The sequence below is a fragment of the Grus americana genome, chromosome 2 (genome assembly GCF_028858705.1).
Source record: "Grus americana isolate bGruAme1 chromosome 2, bGruAme1.mat, whole genome shotgun sequence".
Classification (NCBI taxonomy): Eukaryota; Metazoa; Chordata; class Aves; order Gruiformes; family Gruidae; genus Grus; species Grus americana.
This window is the reverse complement of record NC_072853.1, coordinates 71,838,497-71,852,200: the sequence shown is the minus strand read 5'-3', so window position 1 is coordinate 71,852,200 and position 13,704 is coordinate 71,838,497. Positions and strand designations below refer to the sequence as shown.

At 42.5% G+C, this 13,704-nt stretch overlaps 1 protein-coding gene across 1 annotated transcript in view; it reads right to left on the bottom strand.

Annotated features, from left to right (window-relative positions):
• The window catches only part of PTPN3 (protein tyrosine phosphatase non-receptor type 3), a 178,691-nt gene extending 165,352 nt beyond the window's left edge, over window positions 1–13,339 (bottom strand). The window contains exon 1 of the mRNA XM_054817305.1: window positions 13,195–13,339. Coding sequence (XP_054673280.1) covers window positions 13,195–13,321 — 127 coding nt within the window. The 5' untranslated portion in view covers window positions 13,322–13,339. The remainder of the gene's footprint in view (window positions 1–13,194) is intronic.
• Window positions 13,340–13,704: the final 365 nt, after the last annotated feature.

The window sequence follows — 13,704 nt, the reverse complement described above, 5'->3', positions numbered from 1 at the left end:
AAGAGAACAAAAAGCCTCCCCATCACCCAGCAGGTTGCTCCCAGCCAGTGATGGGGATCCAGGTCGAAAGGAACGTATGCGTGTTTTCAAGGAAATACTCAGAGATGGGGAAGTGGACCTGTTTCATCCTTTGCTATGGCATATTGTGAATGTGAGTAGAAGAATCAGTAGTGCTTTGAAGAAACCGTTCACAGTTTATTAGTAAATCACAAATATTGTCTTCCAAAGAAGTGGCCTTAAACCTCCAAATGCAGCTGGGCTTTTCTGTGAACCTGACAGACAGGGAATGGCAATACCGGGATCCCACCCGGAACGGTTGCACTAGGTGGTCACACAGCCCAAGGCAGAGGAAGAGTAAAGATCACATTTGAGAAGGGTTGAAAGGAGGGATTAAGAAAAGCACCGGTTGAACCCCAAGCCTGAGGGAAACACGGTGTTAAGCCAAAAGCCATTTTAGAAGAAAAAAAAATGGAAACTCCAGTTCTTAAAATCCTTGATAGAGGAAACAAGGGGTTTTTTGAGTAGCCTTTTGTCCCACTCCACCATTTTCTCTTCAAAATAAAAATCTCCACTGTAAGTGGTTCTTACGCAGGTTTACTGTCTGGGTTTACTAATCAGCGTGGTACATTTTAGGGGCAGTAAAGTGTGTGTGACACACAGTAAAGTGTGTAAAGTGACAGTGTGATTGCCTGTGCAAGGCAACGTAGACAACTAGGGTGTACCGAGTGCTCTGTACCAACTGCCCCGTGACGCTATTCCCCCATAGTAAGCAAAAGCAGGATAAACTAGTCTGCAATTACCAAGTGGGTTAATTCATTCCTTTAAACATAAACATAGATCTAAAATGAGATTATATTACATCAGAAACACGGCGAAGTTTGAAGATATTTGTTGGAATTTGGCTTAATGACTCTTTTGTCATTGTAATTCACACCTTTCACCTTGCTAATATCTAGCAATTGCAAATTGGCACACTACCAGAAAATGAAAGTAGCATCTTTCACCTGTCCTTTCTGTTTGCTTTATCTGTTCTTTCTTTTTTTTTTTTCCACATACTTTGCAGACACGGTGGATTTTCTCTTAAAAGCTGCTAATCCATTTCTGATTTGTAACCACTGCACAGCCAGCTCCCTCTCTTTTTTTTTTTTTTAAAGAACTGGGTTTTTGTTAAGCTTATAGTTTAAAAAAAACCCTACGTAACTCGATGCATTTTACGCTGACTGTCTGACAGTGGATAACACAAAAGACCTGTGATTCTTTATTAAGTCATATTTCCACCCATGACACATGGCCTACAAGTGTTTTGTTGAAGATGACAAAGAAATTCACAGGGACTGTTTATGGAGGTACCAGATGTTATCAGAGCTTTTCTAAATCCAGCACAGAACCAGCACCCTCACCCTGTCCTTGCAGAGACTCAGAAGGTGAAGCCCAAGCCGCGAGCTGGTCAGCCTGCGTATGGAGTGTGGTACAAAGGCTCTCCAGCCATGAGCTCCTCCACCGTGGGGTGGGTAGGGCACACGGCTGGCAGCAGGCATGCGGTGGCACGGGGGTGAAACCCTGGAGATATGAGGAAGGAAGCCAGCACAGGCTGTTTTGAAGCTGGTATTGCTGAGCTGGGCTGGGACCCAGCTGCCTGGCTAGCCCGGTCCCCTCCCACGGCAGAGAGCCCACAGCCCTGGAGAAGCTGTTATCATCCGCCACCACCAATTACTCGCAGAAATTCTCCTCCCTTTAGTTCTCCAGCAGATGTCTTGTGGCTCAGACTCAGGAAAATCACTACACCCCTCTCGGACATGCCAGACACATCTTCCAGTGGCACAAAAAGCGAGGAAGGAATTTGCTGTATCCTTATAAAGTCAATTTTTCTGTGTATGCACAGTCACGTGAACTGCCAGGCTAGGAACTGCCCCGCTTCACTTAAATGTGCAAGCTGCACTGCCACTGTGCCCAGGGGCCAGGGCAATATCCACTACACCTATACATCTCTATAGCCCATAGTATGTTATTTATTAAGTATTCCTTCCCAGCAGAATCATCAGTGCTAATGACACCAGAGAGGAGAGGAGTCCCTTTTGCCAGGAAGCTTATCCTCTCAAGATTCCAGCTTCATGAATCAGATTTCTGTTTAACTCATTTTATCTGACACAAAACACAGCAGATACGTTCTGTGCAGAGAAGTCACAGTGGAAAACGATGCAAGCATCTTTCTGGAGGGAAGAAGCCAGTATATCAAGTCCAATTTGATAGCTGTCTGTCCTTCAGGCTCATGGAACTTGCCAAATAGATGTACCCTGCTGTCAGTTTTTAGCTTTCTTTCTCTTCCTTATCACTCTGTTAGGAATCAACACTCGTACTTTGTACTCACCTGCACCCCAGGTTAGGAAAGGACTATGTCTATGGGGCAGTGGGAAGAATTTGCAAGAGTTTTGTTACAGTGCTGACATGTTCTCAGCAGATGTAGGGAGGTACTTGATTCAAATAATGCCTTGCAGGTCCGTTTTCCTGCCTTGGTTAAACAGGATTTAATCTAGTAAAATGCATGGTGGCCACCTTTAAAAAATATGTAAGAGCCCTTCCTTTTCACTGACAGCATGTGGTGCATGCTGCTTGCTTACTCATCACAGTAACTAGTCTGATGCATCTTTCCAGGTTTTCAATATTAGATTATCTGAGCATATAAAATCAAGCTGACAGAATGAATCACCTGATAGATTATTGCTTAGTGAAAAAAAAGCACAAGCTTGTCATCATATTTGCCTACAAAGCACTGCACACACCTATGGGGTTGTAAAGATAATAAGCATGAACTTGATTACTGCTAATATGCTCTCCTTCAAGTCTCAGATACACAGTGTATTTCTTTTATATAATAACTTTTTGTTCATTTCCTAGAATTGACAAAATACTTCAGAGAAATTAATCTGATGAATACAGTTTCATTGGCCTCATTAAAAATTCAGGCAATAATAGCAGAGTAGCAATAAAAATTATTGTTCAAAAAAACCACTGCAGACCTGAGGCATTAAATGTGTCATCAGTTCCAGCTTAATGGCATCAAATACACTTAAGAAAATGGCATGCTCCAGTGTTAATAAGAGTACACTTCAGATTGCTAAAATGCTTTTTTTAATTTTAGATATTACACCTATTTCTTGCTTTTTGTAGAGCTGAAAAATAAGATTTCACTTTACACATGTGTATCATATATTCCCGGGAAGAGCTGGGAGAGAAGGAAGGGTGCAATCCGTTTAGTTTCCACCACATATATCATGGTTTTTGCATAAAATTGCCAAGAGCAGGGCCCTCTCTGATCGACAGTGAGGGGAAGCTGGTATTACAAGGGAGGAAAAAGCTAACAAGGAAGGTGAGGGGAAAAACCAGCAAACAAACTATGACACTGAGCTGTGGGAAAAAGAAAGACAACTTGCCTGAGCCCTCCCACAACATATAAACAAATGCCACAGGCAAAATCCGAATTGGCAGAGCAGAACCACAGTTTCCATAGGCTTTTCAGTCATAGAAGCCGTGACTACTAGCTATTAACACCGACTTAATGGCCGACAGCCTCTTGTCATCTCGGGTGGTTACAAAACAACAGGGATGCAGGGGCTGCCGGTCCGTCCTGTGCCGTGACCGTGGCAGATGCCACCCTGCACGCCTGGGGAACGCTGGAGCTCCGGAGCAGTCATGGTCCCTCGCTGCTCCTGAGGGCCAGCCCTGTGGACAGACAGCACAGCACCTCCTACAGAAACACCCTTTTATTTTTCCTGGGTAATTTCTCTTTAAAGAAGCATAACAAAATTGCCCATTGTTGTTTTCTCTGAGCATGAACTACTGCTTGTAGGAAGGTTGGGTAGCTCCTTCCTGCAGGACTATGATGGCAGGAAAGGACCTGCCCTCATTTATTTAATAAATAAAATAAAATTGAATGAAAAAGAAAAATATTCTTAATGAAAAGTGTTGTTTTGGTTTGGTGTCATTTGTTTGTTTGTTTGGTTTTTAATAAAAAAACCCCAAACTCCAAATAGAAATAGTCTCCCAAATAATTCTGATAAACTTCAAAAGGTCCACTCAGTGTTGAAGGAAAAGAGTTAATGGAAAACATTTCTGAAACCAGAGAGAATTCTGTATTTATTAACAGGAAAAGTTCAAAAGATTAATCATACAGATTCTTTGACATTTCATCTTGCAAAAGCATGATCCTGATAAGGAAAACATTTTGGCAAGAGCACCCTCACTGTTGAATACACGGTGGTTACTCTGGAATAGGGAACAAGAGCTAGCTTGTTGAAATGGCACTGCAAATGTAGAAGAAAAGCAGGTTTTACTGAGCACTGGTTCTAGACATTTCTGTAGAAGTTTGTCTTACACATGTGAATGAAGTGGGAGCTGTAGTCCATATTCTTGGACTACCTCTGACGCAGCACCAGCGGGAGGAATGAAGGTAGAAAAGCCATCAGAGGGTTCTCTAGGGGTATCGTAAGGCCAGTTGTCTCCGAAGCCCAGAGATCAATGGGCAGCTCAGCGAAAAGCCATACTGGGGAAAGAGAAATCCAAACCGCAAGCCAGCAAGGTGAGTTAGTATTTCAACCTATGGTTTTGCAAGGGATTAACTATTAATAAAGATTTAAGTAAGCTCTGCTTTGCCTGTACAGCTGCAATATTAATAATAGCCACTCATCTTGTAGATCTGTTGTATTTCCTCCGTGGCAAGTCTGCAGCAGTGAATATAGCTCTGGCCTGTTTCCATATTACTGAAATTCACATCATTGTGATTTTCTGACCCTTTTCCTCCATTATCATTAAAAACAAAAATGAAAAACTCTTTCTTCTACTCAGACTCTGCTGTCACTCTGTGCCTCCTCATTATCTGGACCACAACAGCACAAATACTGAATGAAGCACAGACAAAAACCCTGGAGCTAACTTAGAATACTTGATGTCGCATATTGCCTAACTAGCCAGCTTGCTTTCGCAATCAGATTTTGATTTGATACCATGGCTGGAAATCTTGACATTGTTTTTGATTCTGACCTTACTTCTGCCTCTCCCTTATTTACGTACTTTTGTCACCTCCAGAAGCTTTATTTCCTTTGTTTTGATGCCACTGATATTCATGTTTTAGGCTGCATGAGGTTTCTAGAAAAGACTGCACCTAGGGTTTCAGGACAACCCACAAACTTCCAGTGCTATATTAAACCCTTTTTAGTAACAACCCATAAAATATGCATTAGTATGGAAATTTTTTTTCTTCTTCTGTATAGAAGGTGCCTCCAACTTCAGGACAACTTGATTTCTGGCCTAATAAAGGCTCCCAGTGCTATTAGCTCTACCCCAAACTCCATCCCTGTGTCCTCTCAGCGTGGGAAGGAGGGCAGAGGGGGTGGGCATCCATTACCTTCATGGCAACACCAGAGGAGCTGCAGGGACTTTATTCACAGGTGGCTTGGAAACAGCCCAGCTACAGTGTGTGGAAGCCAAGTGAAATGCATATGGCAGTCTTGGTCTTTTGAGCTGTTGTGTTCTGATAATATGACACCAAATTAAAAAAAACCCCACAAACGACATCAGATTTGACCTTCTCCAGTTCTGGACAAAACAAGCATATTATCAAGGAGGTTTTTGGCTTTCATCTCTTTTCCATCTAATATGTGCCTCCCTAGTAAACGTTTTACAGATCCCAATGGTTTCTGGGGAGCAGAAACAAATGTTACAACAAACAAATCCAAAGGAAAAGGTTTGGGGTTTGGTGTGTTGGGGGGTTATTTTTAATACTTTTTTTTATTCTTTCTTTATTCTTTTGTCCAGAAATGACAAAACTGGTTCCCAACTTGGAACACAATTGTTTATGACAATAAATCAGTTGACTTCACTGCTGCTGTGCCATCCAAAATGACTTTGTAATCTGGAAAAAAATAATTGTGCTGAGGAGAAAGGGAGCAATGGCCATTTCCCAGGCTTTTTTGACCTTCTGAGCAAGAATTGGAACTTGCCTAGTGGTTTAGATGCTAATCTGTCTACCCAGTGTGTGGGTGTGCTCTGAGTCACAGCCAACATGTGCACTCACTTCTAAAGCAGGGCTTCCTAAATATTTTTGTAAGGGTAACTTTTGTTTAACTTTCATTTGGCAGAGTCCCACATTGGGAATGGTCAGAAGCTCAGGAAGGACCATATGTTGTGTGTGGAGCTGCTAAGAACAACTTGGAAAGTTTTCAGACCTTTTTCTCTCAAACTGAAGAAGAAAAGCCTCACCCCTTCCCCCAACATGAATTAAAATATTGCTTTTTTCTCACCCACTTGCCAGCAAACCACATCTGTCAGGCTTTGAGTCTGCAACAACTGTCTGTCCACAGTAAAGATAAATGTCTGAGGTTTGGTTTTTTTTTTGGCGTTTGCTGTATTTATTTTTTTAATCCATGCCTAGTTACTAAAACTCAAGGGGCATTCTGCTGAGGATGTTCCAGGCAACTGTAACTGTGCAAGTACTGAGCAAACAGGACACAGTGGCCATATACAGGCAGCAGGCACCGTAGAGATTTCTGCAAAGAGAAGTCTTTTTTTTTTTTTTTTTTAATTGTTCTGCTTATTACATAACTGGGAACAGGGGATAATGAACATGTTTCAGTCAAAGCATCACAGGTGTTACAAATTGCTTTCTCTCTTGGAGGCCCTGTTATTAACCCAGTTACTGCTGGTAATAATACCTGCTGCTCTGCAAATAAGCCCGAAAAATGCACTGGGGCCAGATTCAATAAAGGGCTTAGGTGACTCAGCGTAAGTTGTTGTAATACCCCGTGTTTAAGATCTCAGGCCTTTGAGCAGAGTCTGAATCCTGAGCAAGAGATCTATAAAGTGCACAAAGAATGTTAGGTGCCTGCAATAACAACCCCAAGCAGCTTAGCATGCACCTGCTTACACCTAGCCAATAAAGCTGGCTAGGTGGGGAGAGGAACCTGTAAACCCACCTGGCAGACCTGCAAGGAGATACTTGCAGTTGGTCGGGATCTGCAGACTGCAGACCAGATCCCTTCCAAAATACAGCTTTTGGGGCATTTTTTTTCCTTTTTAATCTCTTCCCCCCCCCTTTTTTTTTTCACCCCTTTTTTCACCCCCTTTTTTTTCCTTCAGAGAATTGAGCAGGCTTTCTGTTTTTAATGTTCCTCCTTTGGCGCGGGTGCCACACATTCATGTAACACTCTGGTGCTAAAGCTGTAACCTGGGAAGTGGATGTCCTAAGTTTGGTTCCCTGCTTTGGCTGCACAGTGTGCGTGGGAGGGGGGCTTCGACCCCCCCCCCCCCCCACTCCCCAGAGATTATGCAATTAGCAGCTCTAAAGTAGGTCAGTGTGAGTGGGCTGGAGGGATACGCTCCTCGTCCTCCAGCTGCAACTGTGCAGAAAACAATTCAAGATTCATTAGTCCATAAAGAGAAAGCGCGTATTAAGCAACCGCGTCGTGTTTCCTCATGCTCAGGACACTCACCTGGCATGAGGGCAACCAGATTTCTGGCCCTCGTCTATGCTTGATTTTCTGTTTTTAACCAGTGGTGGTTGTATGTGAACTACAAGAAAAAGAGGTCCCAGCAGGGGAACTAAAACCCCCGCCTGCCCAGCTCTGCTTGGGGCGAGTACTGTATCCACCACCAGCCCGGTGGCACGGCTGGAGCGGGGCTGCCTGTTGCCAGAGCAGCCTCTCTCCCACTGGCCAGGCTTTCTCTCAATAGAATAGACCGAATAGATTTGAACCCAAATATATTTGGGTCCAAAAATATTTGAATATTCCCTATTCAAATAGGGAATTAAAATTGTCAAGTCCTCTAAGTAAATAATCGGGCTACTACGTAGTGCTCGGGCAGTGGAGAGGAGTTTTGCAGTTCAGCAGCGAACAGCAACAGCCACTGCATGTGATAAGGTGCGAAATGGGTCCCTGAAAGCTGATCGTGCTCTGAGGACGCTTGTGGGACCAACTGTCCCTCCAGTAGGCTTAGTTAGGGATATGTACAAAGCAAGCCTTCAGTTGCTTACTCAACCCCACCGAGATAGGGACAACTCAGGACATGCACAGAAGTACAGCTCCAAGCTCTTCGTAAATTTAAGAGCAAATAAGTGCTTGAACTTAATCACCACCAGCTTTGTTGGGATTTTAGTCTTAAATGTCTCAGTTCGGTCAAGTCGCACATCAGAAAATCTTGCATGGATTTGACACCTAGCTCCTTTTCATATGAACAGCAAGGGACAGAGTCCCCTGCTGACTGCAGCGCTCCAAGCTAGACCATCCCTCGGGAAGGAAACACCATGCAAAGTTTTGCTCTCAGTTAGCCCATTACAACTTTGACTCGGTGGTGATGCAATTGTCAGCATAACTGGGCAAAAAATATGATAGCAGAATTGGGTTGGTTTTTTTTTTAGAGGCAAGGATCTAGGCAAGGATCACGTTATAGGATGGTGAGGATAAATGCAAGTAAGCAGACCCCTCGCTGCCAACAGCTCCATATGGCCAATGGAGTAGAGCCTCTATCCCTTGGAAATCCAGCACAACAGAAACCTCACAGGTCTGATGAAGAAAAACACTCCAAAGAGTCAGAAACCTTTCCAGACCCAGGAGCTCAGCGGACCGTAGACGTCCGTGCCTTTGAGACGCAAATTGTATGCTGAACGGTATTGCAAATTATATTCCAAGTCCATTTTAAACTCATTTCTGCTGTTTTCTGCCTCAATATCGTTTCCCTTCCTTGCAAAGCTAGCCTAGGCCAGCCTCTCGCTGTCCCTCAGAGCCCATCTTCCTGCGCGGGGAGCTGAACGCCTCCAGCTGCTGGTAGCATTCCCACCCAGGTTACCACAGCAGCAGAAACAGCAAAACATTAAACACAAGGACGCTGCGTGGGCAAAGTCCCTGCATCCTCCGGGTTTGCGAGCAGCCTTTACGCGGCTGCCAGGCCCCCGGAGGTGCCCGCGGAGCTCGGGTGTTCGCTCCGGCTCCTTTTCCAGTGGAGCCCGGCACGTTTCTGGGACAACTCAGATCATCTGCGTGCAAAACGAGTAGCCAGCACTGATTATACACACTTTATGCATTTTTCAGAGAAGCATTTTAGTGGGCCATCTATTCAGATTGAACATAATTTAAACAAATGTACTTCTCAGTAACCTTTGACAGGTACAGTTGTCCTTATATTTCTACCTGGGCTCCACCCTTGCATTGCATAAGCCCTTCTTCCAGAGATAAGTCAAGAGAGAGGACTTCACATGGAAATATCTTCCGATGTGGCATTGAGGTGAGGAACATATGAAGAACATGCGTATTACTTTTCGTTTGGTTTCAGTTTATTTTTTCTTCCTTTGAAGACATATCTGGTCTTCCGATATAGATTTCATTTCCTTTTAGCCAACTGCAGCTATAGATTGGGCTGACAGACACTGATGTGTTAATTTGGCAAGTTATCAAAAAATCAGAGCTGAAAAAGCTGACAGTCAGGCAACACAGTTCTCTGGAAGACAGATTTCCTTAAATAAATCTTTTCTTTTGACAATATGACAGGTCTGGTCAGGAGCAGTAACTGTGTTGGGACAGTATATTTTGATTTCTCAAGACACTCAATTTAACACCATATGACATTTTGATTTAAAATGTGCATTAAATGGAATTTACAGGGTGTGCATTAGATAGACTAAAAATTGATTCCCTGGTAGATCTTTAAAAGGTAGCTGTCCATGAGGAGATAACTGGCTGTTTTTCTTGTGGTCCACCTGGGACCAGTTCTTAGTCTGACATGATTTAATATTTCAATCCACAATCCAAGAAAAAAGAAAAAGAAAAAAGAAAAAAGAAAAAGAAAAAAGAAAAAGATCTGAAGTCTTTACTGGCAAATTTGGTAGGCAATTCAACAAAATCGGTGAGGTCATTAATAGGGAATGAGCGTTGAGGGTGATCGTTGATTGTTCAGACCAATTTTGTTCAGTACGAAGTTACTTTGTTTTCCCTCCTTTTTTTTTGTAAAGGCTTAAATTAATGCGCTTTTGTCATATCATATGCCCTCCTAGAGTTATGAAAAAGTATCTGGCCTCTGGCAATATACAGATATTACCAAAAGGAGCAAACTAACAGAAGACATTCAAAATACCTGAAAAATTATGAAACCATTATTAAAATACACAATAACACAGAAGGAGAAGTGCAAAAAGTTAGCTTCTGTGATTTTGCTTTAAATTTTGCATTTGCCAGTAGCTATTTAGGAATATGCAGGATTGTGTCATATACTTGAGAAGCCTGTTTACCACTGTTCCAGAAGAAACTGCATTTATTACACACATTTGGCTTTCTAAGAGCAGTAAAATCCATTCCAATGACTAATTTAATCTATTTTCCTTTGAAAACGATCTCTGACAAGAGGAGCTAGCAGAATGGCCTCGAGAAGGTTGATGAGGAAAGTGATGGGCTGAGCCTAGCTGGGTGTCTGTGCCTATATGCGATATGTATACCTCTGCCAACGTTGTTTTGACTACTAATAGTTTTTGAGACAGGAAAAAACAAACGACAGTAGCAAGAGATGGTGGGACCTTAACCTCTGTGCTGCTGTTTCGGGACGTTTTATCTTCCTGGTTTTGTCATCTCTGTCACGAGACAAACCTGGATGAGATACCTGACACCAGAGGTTATTAATCAGTAGTCTCCCCCACCTGCCTGGATAGCACGTGAAACGCTGGGTGACAGACCACAGAAAACCCCAGCTAATATTCACAAGGAAAGAGCAGGATTTACCTGCGGGGTGAATCCCCGGGCACTACAGCATTGGACCTACACGGACCTATGAAAAACACATCCCATGACTAACTATGGGCTAATTTTTCAGTGTTGCAACCATCCTGGTGTGTCTTGGAGGACAAAAAAACCCCTCATAAATGTCTTAGTTTTTCCTTGAAAGACATTTAGGAAGACAAATGACAGTAAGCGGAAGACTCATGGAAATATATCATCATGGACACCTAGACCTATGTTCAGGTACGAAGTTTTGTGTTTCTTGTTGACTTCACATAGCAACAGATACAAAGCCAACAGCTCCCAACAAGTAGCTGCAGACTCTCAAAGGTGTACCATGCCTGCTTGGCTTACCAGAAAGGATTTATTAAAAGACTTAGGTTTTTATTTATAAGCTAAAATCTGTAGTGTGCTGACCTTTTGGACCAGTCCAAGAAAGCACTTAGTTTTGAGCTGAAATGCATCACCTGCTGAGGCACAATTTGACCCCTTACAGGTAGAATGGGCCCATTCAGTGCTCAGTTTGTCTTTTTAACATGTCAGATACATGCACTTAATACAGTGAATGCAGCAAGGCTGGTCCTCCACATAATCCATGGGGTAACTCCATGGGCTTCGGGGGGGGTCAGTGCTGATTCATGCCACCAGAAGGTGCAATTAGAGGACCCAGCTTGTCCATCCTGAGGTATTACATGGCTTCCTTCCTCCTATGGATTTATTTCATTTGGGTTTGATTTTATTTTTCCATGCAAATTTTTCAGCCTCCACAGTGCAGCGCGTGTTGCAGCTGGCACATTTCTGCGAAATTGAGGTGCAGACCGATATTGAGAAATCTCCCTTTCTCTCTTACACACATGCAAAAGATGATGACACGCAGTATAAAGTTACATTTCACATACAAAACTGAGCAATTCGAGAGCTCCAGTCACCTTTTATGTCTTCCAGAAAAGTCAATTGGATGATTTGAACACAGTATGACTCTTGTTTTCTTTTTAAGATTAAAGTGAACAACGGAAAAGAAAAAAATAAAAAAATCAGTCCATGAAAGAGAAAAGCGTTCACTTCTATTGTTTAGGTTACAGCAAAGCTAAAAATAAATTACTGTAATCCTGCTTTCCACAAACCTTTAATAGGACACTAGGCAGCAGAAAGGAAAGCATCACTGTTTTTTTATAGCAGAGATATTATAACTCCAGGTTTCATTTAAACCCTATTAGTCAGTTGGTTACAAGCAGGCTGGCTCCTAAGTCAGCTCGGCAGGACACTGTACCTAAGGAAGATTTTTAACTGTCTGTCATCTTTTGCATATGGGACTTTGTAGGGAGTAGAAAGCAAGACAAAATAGAAGACAGGTAAACCGCATCTTTGCTGACATCCCTGCCCTATTCCGCTCTTGATAACCGACATAAAGCCCCGTACAAAGTGACATTTTCACATCCAGAACAAAGACGATCCTTCCATCTGGAGTAAGGTTTAAGTAACATCCTCGTGAAGTTGCTAAAACAAGCCGGGCCATTCAAAAGGCAAAGTTTCTTGAGTTCAAAGGGAGAAGGTTTTTTTTGCACTGAACTTTGTTCTGGCAGTGAATTGAAGTGGCTTCAGGACATACTAGTTCCGTTTCTACCTTTGCTTAGTATTTTGTTCAGACAAGTCCAGTCCAGACTTAGTTACCTGACTTCATTGTAGTCAGCTACATTTCTACCTTTCTGTCATGCTTGTCTTTGGCATGCTGGAAACCTGACTTGGTGTTTTTCAGAAGTCTTTTAGAACATTCCTAGTCTTTTTAAAACCCAACATGTACAGATTTTTGTTGTTGTTTTTCTTTCTTGCCTGTGTTACATTTTCTAGTAATAAAAATAAAATTTCTGGTTAGCAAAGTTCTGTGACAGCTTCCTTGGAGGAAGGAGGGATGGATTTGGGAATATTTGCACTGTACTGTAAGTCTCTCAGCTGGCATTTGGATAAAGTGTTAGAAAGCTTGCTGATGCCTTAGGAAAAAGAAGCTTTGCATTGTCAAAAACAAAGATGTCGTTTTTAATTGTACTATGTCTTTCTAGAAAATGCTTTCAGAGCACTCCAGTCTGCCTCTCAAGTTACTAAATCAAAGCTCATTGTTCACATTCTCCACCACACAAGCAGCCCCATGCCACAACGCTTTGCAAATACAAGTGGAAAGTCAAAGATTAAAGCAAGTTTCTTCAAGATGCTTTTATATCAGAGTTCTTCATACAAGCATCCTCTCTTTTTCTTGTAAGTACGGTAATCATATTTCAATTGCATGCCTACAATATAAAGTTAATAGCTTCCTTATTTCCTTATTTTAGCATTTCCCCTCTACTCCCTCTGTCTTTTCAATTATACTAGCTAGATCATTTCTTTCATTTCCGTTCTCCAGTGTCCTGTTTTCATTTCTTACACAAAATCATATTTGGTCACTTACACTTTTCCTGAGGATAAGCACACGACAGCAGCATCTCTTGCTCCACCATGGTGCTGTCTGTCGGAGAGGTCAGTGGTCTTTTGAATAGCGCTTTAAGAAAATATTTTGGAAAGCTAAGCTCACTCATGCAGGCTTCTGATCTTCTCCAGCACTCTTGGCTTCTGTCTGTTGTCACATGTTATCCTCCCTCCTGAGAAACCTGTGAAACAGGTCTGGCAACACACATCTTGCGTGTCAGAAGAGTTTTAATTGAGTCATTGCAACAGGTACCCACCCTCATTAAAAAAAAAAGGTTGTTGAAAGGAGTAGTCTCTTAGCGCCTCATTTGAAATTACAGAACCTACCCAGTGTCACAGCTGGTGCACTTTAAAGGGAAACTACTTGCTGGGTTTGTGAATATACAGGAAATAATTTAAAATCAATCTTACATGCCAAATAAACCACAGCTAGCGGTATAATTCGGATGCTCCTGCGCTGTGGGAGAGCAGGAATCCTTCCGCTGTGCACCAA